General features: G+C 47.5%; 1 protein-coding gene across 1 annotated transcript; it reads left to right on the top strand.

The window, feature by feature from the left end:
* The first annotated feature begins 2,893 nt into the window (after positions 1 to 2,893).
* On the top strand, positions 2,894 to 4,864 carry LOC129374851 (complement component C1q receptor). The gene has a single exon (XM_055053510.1). The coding sequence runs from the start codon at positions 2,979 to 2,981 to the stop codon at positions 4,665 to 4,667; it is 1,689 nt and encodes a 562-aa protein (XP_054909485.1). The 5' UTR covers positions 2,894 to 2,978; the 3' UTR covers positions 4,668 to 4,864.
* The last annotated feature ends 13,406 nt before the right edge of the window (positions 4,865 to 18,270 follow it).

The following is an 18,270-nucleotide window of genomic DNA, read 5'->3' as shown; positions in this document are numbered from 1 at the left end:
ACAGCATGCGCCTCTGATCAGAGCTCCATGAAGCACGACTGAACACTTTCAGTTTGAGTTCCTCTATTGGTTCATTGACACAAACTGAACAGAACGAGTCTGTAAAGGATTCGTTGGACCAACAGGCCCTGGTTGGGCTTTCAGTGCATGAAAGCAAAATTATTTATGAATCATAAATACATCCGTCTTCCCGCCTACATGTAAACAACATGGCTTCCTCCAGATTTATAGAAACATCATTGCTAACATGCTAATAGGATCAAACCTGACACTCGCATTGGTTTTTAGGAGCAAAAGCAAAATAACAGGTTAACTGCTCTCTCAGTGTGCACTGACCAGGAAGACTGTGAAGGCCTGCTCCTGTGAAGGCCTGCTCCTGTGAAGGCCTGCTCCTGTGAAGGCCTGCTCCTGTGAAGGTCTGCTCCTGTGAAGGCCTGTTGATGTGAAGGAGCAGTCCAATGGATCCCAGCAGCATCCTGAGGCGGCAAGGTGACGCATGGTGCTGCACTTCTCACAGGAATCTCTGGCTTCCTTCCTCCAGGCCAAACTCACTCTTGTCATCAGGTTTTATGACTTGGAATAAAAACAACCGGATTCACTGAACCAGAAGAACCAGGTCACACTGGGACATTTCATATGAGGGTGTCCTCCATAACATGTCCCAGAATTCACCTGGGTTTAGCCTGAAGGCAGCAGCAGGTTTACCCTTCACTGATTGGCCGAACCGTCCAGGTCAACTGATCATGTGCCGAAACCACAAGTTTACATACAGCCAAAACAATCTTATATTTGCTCAACCTGAAGCTATTTGGAACCAGAACCATCTGGAATTGGAACCGTCAGCTTCCTGACTGTGGTCGGACCTTCCTGTCATGCCTCTACTGGACCAGCCAGTGAGCCTCCAGGTGAGCCTCCAGGTGAGATACCTTTTCTGAAATAGACAGTACAGATTGCATCAAATTGTTTCTGTCCCACAAGGGGAAACGGTGTACCAGGCGGTACCATCATCCAGGTACCGGCTGGTACCTGGATGGTCGGGCTGCAGGGTTCTGTGGTGTCAGCAGTTTCTCTATGAACAGATGAAATCATCCAAATGACTGAAATTGCTTTGACTCTTGCTGGTTAGAAACCAGCTTGTGTCTTGATGTTTCTGGCAGCAGCTGCAGTGATGCAGGACTGAGTGGATTTTATAACCCTAACGAACCAATTCCAGATGTTTGACCAATTCCAGATGTTCGTAAAGCCTTCAATTATCCCTGTAGTCTGTTGATTGTAGGAAGCTGGTAGCTACATGCTAACCTTAGCTGCAAACCGTTAACCTGGCCCAGTTCGCCGGGGCCGTCTCAGTGCTTATGCACCACATGGAGGTTTCTATCAGTCTTTGTTACGATTCAGCAGTTCAGTTCAGCTACAGATCAGACTTTAAGCTCAGCTTTTCATGGTAACTTTATGAGAAATGATTCAAGTCATTTGAAGGCATTTTGTCATGTTTCAGGCAAACACAAGCAACCCTGAAATCCAGCAATGCAGACAGTGCCCCCTGCTGGACGTCATCAGCATGACGCTCATCTCGGCTTAAACATGTTTATGGACCTGCAGTGATTTCTCTGATTTTAATGTTTTGTTTTAACCCAGGAGCTCAAGAGGGTTTCACACTTTGAGGAGAGGCGGAGGGTCATGGGTTTGATTCCCTGAGCCTGAAGGAACCAGGAGTTCCCCTCAGATCCGTATCGGTGCATGGAGGTTCTGCCAGTTCTGGTTCTGAACTCAGTCCATTTCCCTTTGAACCCGTATAAAGAGGAAGACGAGCAGAATCATACAGCACAGGCTGACCTTTGACCCAAGTCCACATGCATTAGCTCTGTTAGAACCGAGCCTGAGGCTTCCTGAGGGATCAGCGTGTCGGTGGGTGGAGGCTCCAGTCCTGAGTTTCCTGCCATTGTTCCAGGAACTTCCTGCTTTGACTGAGAACGTTCTGGGGTCATAACAGGCGGAGGCTGGGAACCGAGCATCCAACCATCATCCAACCACCATCCAACCATCATCCAACCATCATCCAACCACCATCCAACCACCATCCAACCACCATCCAACCACCATCCAACCATCATCCAACCACCATCCAACCACCATCCAACCACCATCCTACCATCATCCAACCACCATCCAACCACCATCCAACCATCATCCAACCATCATCCAACCACCATCCAACCACCATCCAACCATCATCCAACCACCATCCAACCATCATCCAACCACCATCCAACCATCATCCAACCATCATCCAACCATCATCCAACCACCATCCAACCATCATCCAACCACCATCCAACCATCATCCAACCACCATCCAACCATCATCCAACCACCATCCAACCACCATCCAACCATCATCCAACCATCATCCAACCATCATCCAACCACCATCCAACCATCATCCAACCATCATCCAACCATCATCCAACCATCATCCAACCACTATCACACCATTTAACCATCATTTTATAATGTACAATGAAGCCAACAACAATCCAGGACCAGATCCAGGACCAGTTCCAGGACCAGGATCATTGTTGGCTTCACTGTACATTATAAAAAGCTGCTCAGCTGATTTCTTGCAACAAAACAATGACAAAGGTCAAAGGTGAATTCCCGGTAGCAGTGTTCCTGCAGCTCTGACCTCTGCATTGTGAGGCGCCACAATAACAGCGGTCTGTTTCCCTCCTCTGGAGTCGGCTGCAGCCGGAGACATCTGGAGGACCAGTCATAACAGAACCCTGCCTCTCATTGTTTCTGCTGCTGAACGGAACCGGCCCAGTTTCTGCTGCTGGACAACACTTCCGTCTTCAGTTTGGCTCCCAAACAGGATGCCGGAGCACCAACATCTCAGCAGATTCACATCAGTTCTCCTTCAGCCATGACTGGACCGCTGCAGACCGGCCTCCATTCTCCCTGAAACTCTCTGCACAGCAGCCATGTTGTTGATCTTCCTCCTGCTGCTCATCAGCAGCTTGGGAGGATCATCAGCAGCCAAACAGGAGATGCTGTGCACCCCTAAAGCCTGCTTTGTCCTGAACATGGAGCCCGTTGGCTTTCAAAAGGCCCAGAACCGCTGCGAGGATGACGGCGGGTACCTGATGACTCTCAGAGACAGAAAGGAGGAGGAAGATCTGCGCTCACTTCTCTTGCTGGTTGAAAAACAACGACCTGACCCGACTTTAAAGGTCTGGATCGGATTGAAGCTGAAAAAACAGGACTGCGTTCTCCCTGGCAGGCCTCTCCGAGGGTTCAAATGGGTCTCTGGGGACGAAGAGTCCCTATATTCCAACTGGGAACAAGAGCCTCCCTTCACATGCACCTTGGAGAGATGTGTGAGGGTGGTTTACACCTTCTCAGACCAGGAACCGCTGAAATGGACCCAAGGAGTTTGTAGTAAAAAAGCTTCTTATGCTTGTAAGTTTTACTTCCAGGGGATGTGCTCCCCTCTGGTTCTGCAGGGGCCTGGAAAGATCGTCTATGAGTCGATTTTTGTAAAGGAGCCTCTAAAAACTGAGCTAAAGCTGCTTCCGTACGGGACGAGGGCCAGAATCTTTTGCGGTGGCCACGAGACGACTTCGTCTCAGTGCAGAAACCTGGACGGTGCCTACGCCTGGAGCCCTCCCGGGCCGTTCTGCAAGCAGGAAACCCAGAACTGTCAGAAGAACAACGGAGGCTGTGCACAGAAGTGCCGGCAGGACGGAGGAACTGTTCGGTGCTCCTGCAGAGAAGGTTGGGAGCTGGAAAAGGACGGGTTCTCCTGCAGGATGACGGACCTGTGCCGACCCGATACCTGCGAGCACAGCTGTGTGATGAGCGAGGACGGCGTTTCCTGCAGATGTCCCAGTGGCTTCAAACTGAGTGAAAACCAGCGGAACTGCTCCGACGTGGACGAGTGTCTCTCTCAGGCCTGCGACTACGGCAGCTGCGTCAACACGGTCGGCAGCTACAGGTGCGTGTGCGGGGACGGCTTCCGCCTGACGGACGGCGAATGCAGGCATGTGAACGAGTGTGGAGGCCTGGTGTGTGAGCACGGCTGTGTGAACTCTGGGGGAACCTTCTCCTGCCTCTGCCAGGACGGTTTCCGTGAGTCCGGAGACGGACCGTTCGGAGACGGACCGTCCTGCGTGGACGTGGACGAATGCGCCGGTGACCCTTGCCCCCGTCTCCTCACATGCATCAATACAATCGGCAGCTTCAGCTGCTTGAAGCCGGAGACTCAGGAGTCCACGACCTTTGTGTCGACCCGGCAGCCCGTCTCCTCAGCCGCCCCAGCAGAGGACAGGAGGACACACAGGACCGCCGTGGAGCTGCAGCGCCAGTCCCCCCACACCGACGCCCCGCTGCCTGAGCTGGTCAACGTCACAGACCAGCTGAGGAACCAGTCCCCGGTGTCCGCTGAGGACGCCTCGGCCGGGAACAGGGTGCTGATCTGCGTCCTGGGCTCGGTCGTCCCGCTGCTCGCCCTCGTCGCTCTGACTCTCTTCATCGCCATCTTCCGCTGCAGTCGCTCCAAAACGGAGGTGAAGAAGAAGAAAACCACGGCGGACGGCTACTGCTGGGTTTCCTCGGGTCTGGATCCACGGCTGGAGAAGCTGTATGAATCCATCCTGACTGATGACCCCTGACCCCAGAGGGAGAGCAGGCACTGCATTTCATGTTAATTTATAAAGATCTGTATGGATATCATCAACATATTTTCATCCAGATTCATTTCTAATTGCTTTCTAAGTAAAGTTTCATCCAGATGTAGAAATATTCCAGTAGAAATGCAGCAGGTTGTTTAGATTTTATACATTTAAATAAAATAACATCATCCACCGTGTCGCCATGTTGTTTATGTCACAATGCATCCTGGGTAGTTGACGTGTGGTTGGTGCTAAGAACAGATTAATGGCTGCCCTGCTCAGCCTCCACCACCCTGTGTGTGTGTGTGTGTGTGTGTAGATGTGTGTGTAGATGTGGATGTGTGTGTGTGTGTAGATGTGTGTGTAGATGTGTGTGTAGATGTGGATGTGTGTGTCGATGTGTGTGTGTGTAGATGTGAATGTGTGTGTGTGTGTGTAGATGTGTGTGTAGATGTAGATGTGTGTGTAGATGTGTGTGTAGATGTGTGTGTAGATGTGGATGTAGATGTGTGTGTAGATGTGTGTGTAGATGTGTGTGTAGATGTGTGTGTAGATGTGAATGTGTGTGTGTGTGTGTAGATGTGTGTGTAGATGTGTGTGTAGATGTAGATGTGTGTGTAGATGTGTGTGTAGATGTGGATGTGTGTGTAGATGTGTGTGTAGATGTGGATGTGTGTGTGTGTAGATGTGTGTGTAGATGTGAATGTGTGTGTAGATGTGTGTGTAGATGTGTGTGTAGATGTGTGTGTAGATGTGTGTGTGGATGTGTGTGTAGATGTGTGTGTAGATGTGTGTGTAGATGTGTGTGTGGATGTGTGTGTAGATGTGTGTGTAGATGTGGATGTGTGTGTGTAGATGTGTGTGTGTGTGTAGATGTGTGTGTAGATGTGTGTAGATGTGTGTGTGGATGTGTGTGTGTGTAGATGTGTGTGTAGATGTGGATGTGTGTGTGTGTAGATGTGTGTGTGTGTGTAGATGTGTGTGTAGATGTGGATGTGTGTGTAGATGTGTGTGTGTGTGGATGTGTGTGTGTGTAGATGTGTGTGTGTGTAGATGTGTGTGTTTGTGTGTGTAGATGTGTGTGTGGATGTGGATGTAGATGTGTGTGTGTGTGGATGTGTGTAAGTGTAGATGTGTGTGTAGATGTGTGTGTGGATGTGTGTGTAGATGTGAATGTGTGTGTGTGTGTGTGGATGTGTGTGTGGATGTGTGTGTGTGTAGATGTGTGTGTGTGTAGATGTGTGTGTGGATGTGGATGTAGATGTGTGTGTGTGTGGATGTGTGTAAGTGTAGATGTGTGTGTAGATGTGTGTGTGGATGTGTGTGTAGATGTGAATGTGTGTGTGTGTGTGTAGATGTGTGTGTGTGTGTGTGGATGTGTGTGTGGATGTGAGTGTGGATGTGGATGTGTGTGTAGATGTGTGTGTAGATGTGTGTGTAGATGTGTGTGTAGATGTGTGTGTAGATGTGTTTGTGTGTGTGTGTGTAGATGTGTGTGTGGATGTGTGTGTAGATGTGTGTGTGTGTAGATGTGTGTGTAGATGTGGATGTGTGTGTAGATGTGTGTGCGTGTGTAGATGTGTGTGTAGATGTGTGTGTAGATGTGAATGTGTGTGTAGATGTGTGTGTAGATGTGTGTGTGGATGTGGATCTGTGTGTGTGTAGATGTGTGTGTGTGTGTAGATGTGTGTGTAGATGTGTGTGTAGATGTGAATGTGTGTGTAGATGTGTGTGTGTGTGTGTGTGTGTGTGTGTGTGTGTGTGTGTGTGTGTGGATGTGTGTAAGTGTAGATGTGTGTGTAGATGTGTGTGTGGATGTGAATGTGTGTGTGTGTGGATGTGTGTGTGGATGTGTGTGTAGATGTGTGTGTGTAGATGTGTGTTTGTGTGTGTAGATGTGTGTGTGGATGTGGATCTGTGTGTGTGTAGATGTGTGTGTGTGTGTGTGTGTAGATGTGTGTGTATGTAGATGTGTGTGTAGATGTGTGTGTGTGTGTGTGTGTGTGTGTGTGTAGATGTGTGTGTAGATGTGTGTGTGTGTGTAGATGTGTGTGTATGTAGATGTGTGTGTAGATGTGTGTGTGGTGTAGATGTGTGTGTGGATGTGGATCTGTGTGTGTGTAGATGTGTGTGTAGATGTGTGTGTATGTAGATGTGTGTGTAGATGTGGATGTGTGTGTGTAGATGTGTGTGTGTGTGTAGATGTGTGTGTAGATGTGAATGTGTGTGTGGATGTGTGTGTAGTGTGTGTGTGTAGATGTGTGTGTAGATGTGTGTTTGTGTGTGTAGATGTGAATGTGTGTGTGTGTAGATGTGTGTGTGGATGTGGATCTGTGTGTGTGTAGATGTGTGTGTAGATGTGTGTGTGTGTGTGTAGATGTGTGTGTATGTAGATGTGTGTGTAGATGTGTGTGTGTGTGTGTAGATGTGTGTGTAGATGTGTGTGTATGTAGATGTGTGTGTAGATGTGTGTGTGGATGTGGATCTGTGTGTGTGTAGATGTGTGTGTAGATGTGTGTGTATGCAGATGTGTGTGTAGATGTGTGTAGATGTGAATGTGTGTGTGTGTAGATGTGTGTGTGTGTGTAGATGTGTGTGTAGATGTGAATGTGTGTGTAGATGTGTGTGTGTAGATGTGTGTGTAGATGTGTGTTTGTGTGTGTAGATGTGTGTGTGTGTAGATGTGTGTGTAGATGTGGATGTGTGTGTGTGTAGATGTGTGTGTGTGTGTAGATGTGTGTGTGTGTAGATGTGTGTGTAGATGTGGATGTGTGTGTGTAGATGTGTGTGTGTGTGTAGATGTGTGTGTAGATGTGTGTGCGTGTGTAGATGTGTGTGTAGATGTGTGTTTGTGTGTGTAGATGTGAATGTGTGTGTGTGTAGATGTGTGTGTGTGTGATGTGTGTGTAGATGTGTGTGTAGATGTGTGTGTAGATGTGTGTGTAGATGTGGATGTGTGTGTAGTGTGTGTGTGTGTAGATGTGTGTGTATGTAGATGTGTGTGTAGATGTGGATGTGTGTGTAGATGTGTGTGTGTGTGTAGATGTGTGTGTAGATGTGAATGTGTGTGTGTGTAGATGTGTGTGTGTGTGTAGATGTGTGTGTAGATGTGTGTGTGTGTCTGTAGATGTGTGTGTAGATATGTGTGTGTGTGTGTGTGTGGATGTGTGTGTGTGTAGATGTGTGTGTAGATGTGTGTGTGTGTGTGTAGATGTGTGTAGAGATGTGAATGTGTGTGTGTGTAGATGTGTGTGTGTGTGTGTAGATGTGTGTAGAGATGTGAATGTGTGTGTGTGTAGATGTGTGTGTAGATGTGTGTGTGGATGTGTGTAGATGTGAATGTGTGTGTGTGTGTATGTGTGTGTGGATGTGTGTGTGTGTAGATGTGTGTGTGTGTAGATGTGTGTGTGGATGTGGATGTGTGTGTAGATGTGTGTGTAGATGTGTTTGTGTGTGTGTGTGTAGATGTGTGTGTGGATGTGTGTGTAGATGTGTGTGTGTGTAGATGTGTGTGTTTGTGTGTGTAGATGTGTGTGTGGATGTGGATGTGTGTAGATGTGTGTAGATGTGTGTGTAGATGTGTGTGTGTGTAGATGTGTGTGTAGATGTGGATGTGTGTGTGTGTAGATGTGTGTGTGTGTAGATGTGTGTGTAGATGTGTGTGTGTGTAGATGTGTGTGTAGATGTGTGTGTAGATGTGGATGTGTGTGTAGATGTGTGTGTAGATGTGTGTGTGTGGGTGTGTGTGTGTGTGTGTGTGTGGATGTGTGTGTCTGTAGATGTGTGTGTAGATGTGTGTGTGTGTAGATGTGTGTGTAGATGTGGATGTGTGTGTAGATGTGTGTGTAGATGTGTGTGTGTGGGTGTGTGTGTGTGTGTGTGTGTGGATGTGTGTGTGTAGATGTGTGTGTAGGTGTGTGTGTAGATGTGTGTGTAGATGTGTGTGTGTGTGTGTAGATGTGTGTAGAGATGTGAATGTGTGTGTGTGTGTAGATGTGTGTGTGTGTGTAGATGTGTGTAGAGATGTGAATGTGTGTGTGTGTAGATGTGTGTGTAGATGTGTGTGTAGATGTGTGTGTGGATGTGTGTGTGTGTAGATGTGTGTGTAGATGTGGATGTGTGTGTGTGTAGATGTGTGTGTGTGTGTAGATGTGTGTGTAGATGTGGATGTGTGTGTAGATGTGTGTGTGTGTGGATGTGTGTGTGTGTAGATGTGTGTGTGTGTAGATGTGTGTGTTTGTGTGTGTAGATGTGTGTGTGGATGTGGATGTAGATGTGTGTGTGTGTGGATGTGTGTAAGTGTAGATGTGTGTGTAGATGTGTGTGTGGATGTGTGTGTAGATGTGAATGTGTGTGTGTGTGTGTGTGGATGTGTGTGTGGATGTGTGTGTGTGTAGATGTGTGTGTGTGTAGAGTGTGTGTGGATGTGGATGTAGATGTGTGTGTGTGTGGATGTGTGTAAGTGTAGAGTGTGTGTAGAGTGTGTGTGGATGTGTGTGTAGATGTGAATGTGTGTGTGTGTGTAGATGTGTGTGTTTGTGTGTGTAGATGTGTGTGTGGATGTGTGTGTAGATGTGTGTGTGTGTGGATGTGTGTAAGTGTAGATGTGTGTGTAGATGTGTGTGTTTGTGTGTGTAGATGTGTGTGCAGATGTGTGTGTAGATGTGTGTGTAGATGTGTTTGTGTGTGTGTGTAGATGTGTGTGGATGTGTGTGTAGATGTGTGTGTGTGTAGATGTGTGTGTAGATGTGGATGTGTGTGTAGATGTGTGTGCGTGTGTAGATGTGTGTGTAGATGTGTGTGTAGATGTGAATGTGTGTGTAGATGTGTGTGTAGATGTGTGTGTGGATGTGGATCTGTGTGTGTGTAGATGTGTGTGTAGATGTGGATGTGTGTGTGTGTAGATGTGTGTGTGTGTTGTGTGTGTAGATGTGTGTGTAGATGTGAATGTGTGTGTAGATGTGTGTGTGTGTGTGTGTGTGTGTGTGTGTGTGTGGATGTGTGTAAGTGTAGATGTGTGTGTAGATGTGTGTGTGGATGTGAATGTGTGTGTGTGTGGATGTGTGTGTGGATGTGTGTGTAGATGTGTGTGTGTAGATGTGTGTTTGTGTGTGTAGATGTGTGTGTGGATGTGGATCTGTGTGTGTGTAGATGTGTGTGTGTGTGTGTGTGTAGATGTGTGTGTATGTAGATGTGTGTGTAGATGTGTGTGTGTGTGGTGTGTGTGTGTAGATGTGTGTGTAGATGTGTGTGTGTGTAGATGTGTGTGTATGTAGATGTGTGTGTAGATGTGTGTGTGTGTAGATGTGTGTGTGGATGTGGATCTGTGTGTGTAGATGTGTGTGTAGATGTGTGTGTATGTAGATGTGTGTGTAGATGTGGATGTGTGTGTGTGTGTGTGTGTAGATGTGTGTGTATGTAGATGTGTGTGTAGATGTGGATGTGTGTGTGTAGATGTGTGTGTGTGTGTAGATGTGTGTGTAGATGTGAATGTGTGTGTGGATGTGTGTGTAGATGTGTGTGTGTAGATGTGTGTGTAGATGTGTGTTTGTGTGTGTAGATGTGAATGTGTGTGTGTAGATGTGTGTGTGGATGTGGATCTGTGTGTGTGTAGATGTGTGTGTAGATGTGTGTGTGTGTGTGTAGATGTGTGTGTATGTAGATGTGTGTGTAGATGTGTGTGTGTGTGTGTAGATGTGTGTGTAGATGTGTGTGTATGTAGATGTGTGTGTAGATGTGTGTGTGGATGTGGATCTGTGTGTGTGTAGATGTGTGTGTAGATGTGTGTGTATGCAGATGTGTGTGTAGATGTGTGTGTAGATGTGAATGTGTGTGTGTGTAGATGTGTGTGTGTGTGTAGATGTGTGTGTAGATGTGAATGTGTGTGTAGATGTGTGTGTGTAGATGTGTGTGTAGATGTGTGTTTGTGTGTGTAGATGTGTGTGTGTAGATGTGTGTGTAGATGTGGATGTGTGTGTGTGTAGATGTGTGTGTGTGTGTAGATGTGTGTGTGTGTAGATGTGTGTGTAGATGTGGATGTGTGTGTGTGTAGATGTGTGTGCGTGTGTAGATGTGTGTGTAGATGTGTGTGTGTGTGTAGATGTGTGTGTAGATGTGTGTTTGTGTGTGTAGATGTGAATGTGTGTGTGTGTAGATGTGTGTGTGTGTAGATGTGTGTGTAGATGTGTGTGTAGATGTGTGTGTAGATGTGTGTGTAGATGTGTGTGTAGATGTGTGTGTAGATGTGGATGTGTGTGTAGATGTGTGTGTGTGTGTAGATGTGTGTGTAGATGTGTGTGTAGATGTGAATGTGTGTGTGTGTAGATGTGTGTGTGTGTGTAGATGTGTGTGTAGATGTGTGTGTGTGTGTGTAGATGTGTGTGTAGATATGTGTGTGTGTGTGTGTGTGTGTGGATGTGTGTGTGTAGATGTGTGTAGATGTGTGTGTGTGTGTAGATGTGTGTAGAGATGTGAATGTGTGTGTGTGTAGATGTGTGTGTGTGTGTAGATGTGTGTGTAGATGTGTGTGTGGATGTGTGTGTAGATGTGAATGTGTGTGTGTGTGTATGTGTGTGTGGATGTGTGTGTGTGTAGATGTGTGTGTGTGTAGATGTGTGTGTGGATGTGGATGTGTGTGTAGATGTGTGTGTAGATGTGTTTGTGTGTGTGTGTGTAGATGTGTGTGTGGATGTGTGTGTAGATGTGTGTGTGTAGATGTGAATGTGTGTGTGTGTAGATGTGTGTGTGTGTAGATGTGTGTGTTTGTGTGTGTAGATGTGTGTGTGGATGTGGATGTGTGTAGATGTGTGTGTAGATGTGTGTGTAGATGTGTGTGTAGATGTGGATGTGTGTGTGTGTAGATGTGTGTGTGTGTGTAGATGTGTGTGTGTGTGTAGATGTGTGTGTGTGTGTAGATGTGTGTGTAGATGTGTGTGTAGATGTGTGTGTAGATGTGTGTGTAGATGTGTGTGTAGATGTGGATGTGTGTGTAGATGTGTGTGTGTGTGTGTGGATGTGTGTGTCTGTAGATGTGTGTGTAGATGTGTGTGTGTGTAGATGTGTGTGTAGATGTGGATGTGTGTGTAGATGTGTGTGTAGATGTGTGTGTGTGGGTGTGTGTGTGTGTGTGTGTGGATGTGTGTGTGTGTAGATGTGTGTGTAGGTGTGTCTGTAGATGTGTGTGTAGATGTGTCTGTAGATGTGTGTGTGTGTGTGTATGTGTGTGTAGAGATGTGAATGTGTGTGTGTGTGTAGATGTGTGTGTGTGTGTAGATGTGTGTAGAGATGTGAATGTGTGTGTGTGTAGATGTGTGTGTGGATGTGTGTGTAGATGTGAATGTGTGTGTGTAGATGTGTGGTGTGTGTGTGTAGATGTGTGTGTATGTAGATGTGTGTGTAGATGTGGATGTGTGTGTGTAGATGTGTGTGTGTGTGTAGATGTGTGTGTGTGTGTAGATGTGTGTGTGTGTAGATGTGTGTGTAGATGTGTGTGTAGATGTGTGTGTAGATGTGTGTGTAGATGTGTGTGTAGATGTGGATGTGTGTGTAGATGTGTGTGTGTGTGTGGATGTGTGTGTGTGTAGATGTGTGTAGATGTGTGTGTGTGTAGATGTGTGTGTAGATGTGGATGTGTGTGTAGATGTGTGTGTAGATGTGTGTGTGGGTGTGTGTGTGTGTGTGTGTGGATGTGTGTGTGTGTAGATGTGTGTGTAGGTGTGTCTGTAGATGTGTGTGTAGATGTGTGTGTGTGTGTGTAGATGTGTGTAGAGATGTGAATGTGTGTGTGTGTGTAGATGTGTGTGTGTGTGTAGATGTGTGTAGAGATGTGAATGTGTGTGTGTGTAGATGTGTGTGTGTGTGTGTGTAGATGTGTGTGTATGTAGATGTGTGTGTAGATGTGTGTGTGTGTGTAGATGTGTGTGTAGATGTGTGTGTAGATGTGAATGTGTGTGTGTGTAGATGTGTGTGTAGATGTGTGTGTGGATGTGTGTGTAGATGTGAATGTGTGTGTGTGTAGATGTGTGTGTGTGTAGATGTGTGTGTTTGTGTGTGTAGATGTGTTTGTGTGTGTGTGTGTAGATGTGTGTGTGGATGTGTGTGTAGATGTGTGTGTGTAGATGTGAATGTGTGTGTGTAGATGTGGATGTGTGTGTAGATGTGTGTTTGTGTGTGTAGATGTGTTTGTGTGTGTGTGTGTAGATGTGTGTGTGGATGTGTGTGTAGATGTGTGTGTGTAGATGTGAATGTGTGTGTGTGTAGATGTGTGTGCGTGTGTAGATGTGTGTGTATGTAGATGTGTGTGTATGTAGATGTGTGTGTAGATGTGGATGTGTGTGTGTGTAGATGTGTGTGTGTGTAGATGTGTGTGTATGTAGATGTGTGTGTAGATGTGAATGTGTGTGTGTGTAGATGTGTGTGTAGATGTGTGTGTGGATGTGTGTGTAGATGTGTGTGTGTGTAGATGTGTGTGTATGTAGATGTGTGTGTATGTAGATGTGTGTGTATGTAGATGTGTGTGTGTGTAGATGTGTGTGTATGTAGATGTGTGTGTAGATGTGAATGTGTGTGTGTAGATGTGTGTGTGTGTGTGTGTGTGGATGTGTGTGTAGATGTGAATGTGTGTGTGTGTGGATGTGTGTGTGGATGTGTGTGTAGATGTGTGTGTGGATGTGTGTGTAGATGTGTGTGTGTAGATGTGAATGTGTGGATGTGGATCTGTGTGTGTAGATGTGTGTGTAGATGTGTGTGTATGTAGATGTGTGTGTAGATGTGGATGTGTGTGTGTGTAGATGTGTGTGTAGATGTGTGTGTGGATGTGTGTGTGGATGTGTGTGTAGATGTGTGTGTAGATGTGTGTGTAGATGTGTGTGTGGATGTGTGTGTAGATGTGTGTGTGTGTAGATGTGTGTGTATGTAGATGTGTGTGTATGTAGATGTGTGTGTATGTAGATGTGTGTGTGTGTAGATGTGTGTATGTAGATGTGTGTGTAGATGTGAATGTGTGTGTGTGTAGATGTGTGTGTGTGTGTGTGTGTGTGGATGTGTGTGTAGATGTGAATGTGTGTGTGTGGATGTGTGTGTGGATGTGTGTGTAGATGTGTGTGTGGATGTGTGTGTAGATGTGTGTGTGTAGATGTGAATGTGTGGATGTGGATCTGTGTGTGTGTAGATGTGTGTGTAGATGTGTGTGTATGTAGATGTGTGTGTAGATGTGGATGTGTGTGTGTAGATGTGTGTGTAGATGTGGATGTGTGTGTAGATGTGTGTGTGTGTGTGTAGATGTGTGTGTAGATGTGTGTTTGTGTGTGTAGATGTGAATGTGTGTGTGTGTAGATGTGTGTATGTGTAGATGTGTGTGTGTGTAGGTGTGTGTGTAGATGTGTGTGTGTGTAGGTGTGTGTGTGTAGGTGTAGGTGTGTGTGTTTATTGGCTGTATAACGCCTGCGTCATGGTCCCAGCATGCATTGTACCGATGGAAAATGGCGACCTTCCTTAGTGAAAGATGTAAATGTTCAGGAATCCTGTTACATAACAACGTTTGGAATCTTGTGATCGTTGTTCATCCATCATCTCTGCTCAGTTTATTATAAGGTTTCCACATAATGAAGCAACTTGTGATTTATTATTGCTGTTATGTCACAATAACGTCACATATTAACGTAATGAACCTGTTTGTACCGGCGGGCGGTTCCGGTCCAAACACTGCGCTGGATGAACGTTAAACATCCCATAATATTCTCACCTGTAGTGAAACAAAAATAAACGGAAGAATTTCTCTGTTAATGTGATCAGGTCATCATCGGGTCATCATCGGGTCATCATTAGGTCATCATCGGGTCATCATCAGGTATCATCAGGTCATCATCAGGTCATCATCAGGTCATCATCAGGTCATCATAAGGTCATCATCGGGTCATCATTAGGTCATCATCAGGTCATCATCAGGTCATCATCGGGTCATCATTAGGTCATCATCAGGTCATCATAAGGTCATCATCGGGTCATCATTAGGTCATCATCAGGTATCATCGGGTCATCATTAGGTCATCATCAGGTCATCATCGGGTCATCATTAGGTCATCATCAGGTCATCATCAGGTCATCATCAGGTATCATCGGGTCATCATTAGGTCATCATCAGGTCATCATCGGGTCATCATCAGGTCATCATTAGGTCATCATTAGGTCATCATCAGGTCATCATCGGGTCATCATCAGGTCATCATCAGGTATCATCGGGTCATCATTAGGTCATCATCAGGTCATCATCAGGTCATCATCGGGTCATCATTAGGTCATCATCGGGTCATCATCGGGTCATCATTAGGTCATCATCGGGTCATCATTAGGTCATCATCAGGTCATCATCGGGTCATTATTAGGTCATCATCAGGTCATCATTAGGTCATCATCAGGTCATCATTAGGTCATCATCGGGTCATCATCGGGTCATCATTAGGTCATCATCAGGTCATCATTAGGTCATCATCAGGTCATCATCGGGTCATCATCAGGTCATCATCGGGTCATCATTAGGTCATCATCAGGTCATCATTAGGTCATCATCGGGTCATCATCGGGTCATCATAAGGTCATCATCGGGTCATCATTAGGTCATCATCAGGTCATCATCGGGTCATCATCGGGTCATCATTAGGTCATCATCGGGTCATCATAAGGTCATCATCAGGTCATCATCGGGTCATCATAAGGTCATCATCAGGTCATCATCGGGTCATCATTAGGTCATCATCAGGTCATCAGGTCTCCAAGATGGCGGCGCGTGTAGACGCAGCGGCTCGGAGCTCCCGTGTTTTCGTTTTTGTTAGCCTGTTTTTATTGATGTCTTCGCTCAACACACTACTGGAAGCCTTGACAACTTATAGCAGATCAGAACTGTGGAACATAGGGGCACAGTTTGGACTTCACACACCCACCAAGCTGGACTTTATTCCTCCAGAGCTGCTTCGAACACCTGGGACTATGATCATTCCCCCCCTGCTGCGAAGGCGACGGAGGAGGCAGCGCAAACAAAAGAGGGGCAAGAGAGCCGGCGTGCGTGCTAGGCTACAAGCTAACCCTCACAGACCGGCCCTCACACACCGGCCCTCACAGACCGGCCCTCACAGACCGGCCCTCACACACCGGCCCTCACAGATCGGCCCTCACAGACCGGCCCTCACAGATCGGCCCTCACAGACCGGCCCTCACAGACCGGCCCTCACAGACCGGCCCTCCCCAGCCTCTTCCTCGCCAACGCCAGATCCCTCGTCAACAAAATCGACGAGGTGCGACTCCGAATTATCTCTCGCCGGATGGACAGCTGTGTGACTGTTGTCACAGAGACCTGGCTGGATGAAAACATCCCAGACTCAGCGGTGGAGATAACGGGGCGCGCTCTGTTCCGGGCGGATCGGACGGCAGCTTCGGGTAAGAGCAGAGGCGGAGGTTTGGCACTGTATGTACACAATGCCTGGTGTACGGTCACACACTCTGTCGGCACATTCTGCTCTCCTGACTTGGAATATCTGGCGGTGAAATGCAGACCCTTCAAGTTGGTGAGAGAACTCTCGTCCATTGTGATCGTGGCCGTCTACATACCACCGCGGGCTAATGCTAAGTTAGCATTAGAGGAGCTATACTGCCTGATCAGCGGGCAGATGAACTCCAACCCGGAGGCGGCCATGATTGTGGCGGGGGACTTTAACCACGTGGAACTGAAGGCTGTGTTTCCCAAATTCCACAAGTTCATAAACTTTCCCACCAGAGACAATAACATTTTGGATCAGGTTTACTGCAATACCCCGGAGCCTACAAGGCTGTAGCAGGTCCACATCTGGGCATGTCTGACCACATCTCAGTGGAGCTGATTCCCGTCTACAAGCCTCTGGCCTGCAGAACTAAGCCGACCACCAGAATAGTTCAGGTCTGGACTGAGGAGGCCTCCTCTGCACTTCAGGACTGCTTTGAGCACACAGACTGGAGTGTGTTCAGGGACGGAGCAGACTTGGAGGAATACTCATCGTCCGTTCTGTCCTATATTCAGTTCTGCACCGATGCTGTCCTCCCTGTTAAGACCATAAAAGTGTTTCCAAACCAGAAACCATGGCTGGACAGCACAGTACGGGCCCTGCTGAAAGCCCGGGATGCTGCCTACAGATCTGGAGACAGGTTGGCTTATAGCAGGGCCCGGTCGGAACTGAAAAAAGGAATTAAGCAGGCCAAGCTCCAGTACAAACAGCGGATTGAGGAACACTTCATCAACAACAACCCCAGTAGCATGTGGAGAGGCATCAGGACCATGACAGACTACAAACACAGCACTCAGCTGACCAGCCGCGACCCCACCCTGCCTGACACCTTAAACAGCTTCTTTGCCCGCTTTGACACAGTGGGCAGCAGAGAAGCTGTACATCTACCCCGACTGGAAGAGCAGTACCAGCCTCTCGTCCTGCAGCAGCACCAGGTGACGTCCACCCTGAGGAGGATCAACACCCGCAAAGCTACAGGACCGGACAAGGTGTCAGGCCAGACGCTGAAAACGTGCGCCGACCAGCTGGCAGGAGTGTTTCTGGACATTTTCAATCTGTCCCTGCAGTTCACCATGGTTCCTGAGTGTCTCAAGTCTTCCACCATCATCCCTGTACCGAAGAAGACGACCATCACCAGCCTGAACGATTACCGGCCCATCGCTCTGACCCCGGTGATCATGAAGTGCTTTGAGAGGATTCTTCTGAGGTACATCAGACACTTCATCTCTGCAGACCTGGACAGCCTCCAGTTCGCCTACAGAGCGAACCGGTCAACAGAGGATGCTGTCTCCATCACTCTGCACACAGCCCTGACCCATCTGCAGCATCCCAACACCTACGTCAGGATGCTATTTGTAGACTTCAGCTCAGCATTTAACACCGTCATCCCAGACAAGCTGGTGCTGAAGCTACTCAAGGTGGGGCTGCCTGCTTCACTGTGCCACTGGATCAGAGACTTCCTCACCAACAGGCCTCAGGTGGTGAGAATAGGTGGCTCAACATCGTCCCCACTGGTCCTCAACACAGGCACGCCGCAGGGCTGTGTGCTCAGCCCAGCTCTCTTCACCCTGTTTACACACGACTGCGTTGCCATCCACCCACCAACACAGTCGTCAAGTTTGCGGACGACACAACAGTAGTGGGTCTCATTTCAGACAACAACGAGACCCACTACAGAGAGGAGATTCTGCAGCTCACTCAGTGGTGTTCAGCCAATAACTTGGTGCTGAACACAGGGAAGACCAAGGAGGTCATTGTGGACTACAGAAGGTCCAGGAGGACGGGTCACACTCCCTTCTCATAGATGGAGAAGAGGTGGAGCGTGTGGACAACATCAAGTTCCTGGGCCTCCACATCACCTCTGACCTCTCCTGGAATACCAACACCTCCCACCTGGTGAAGAAAGCACAACAAAGGCTCTTCTTCCTCAGGAAACTGAGACGGGCTGGACTTTCCTCACGGCTGCTCGTGAACTTTTACAGGGCGACGATCGAGAGCGTCCTCTGCCTCAACGTGACTGTGTGGTATGGTAGCTGCACAGCACTGGAGAGGAAACAACTGACACAGGTGGT

Source organism: Poeciliopsis prolifica, unplaced genomic scaffold (genome assembly GCF_027474105.1).
Source record: "Poeciliopsis prolifica strain line A6 unplaced genomic scaffold, Auburn_PproV2 SCAFFOLD037, whole genome shotgun sequence".
Lineage (NCBI taxonomy): Eukaryota > Metazoa > Chordata > Actinopteri > Cyprinodontiformes > Poeciliidae > Poeciliopsis > Poeciliopsis prolifica.
The sequence above is the reverse complement of the archived record's forward strand: the minus strand, read 5'-3'. Positions and strand labels throughout refer to the sequence as shown.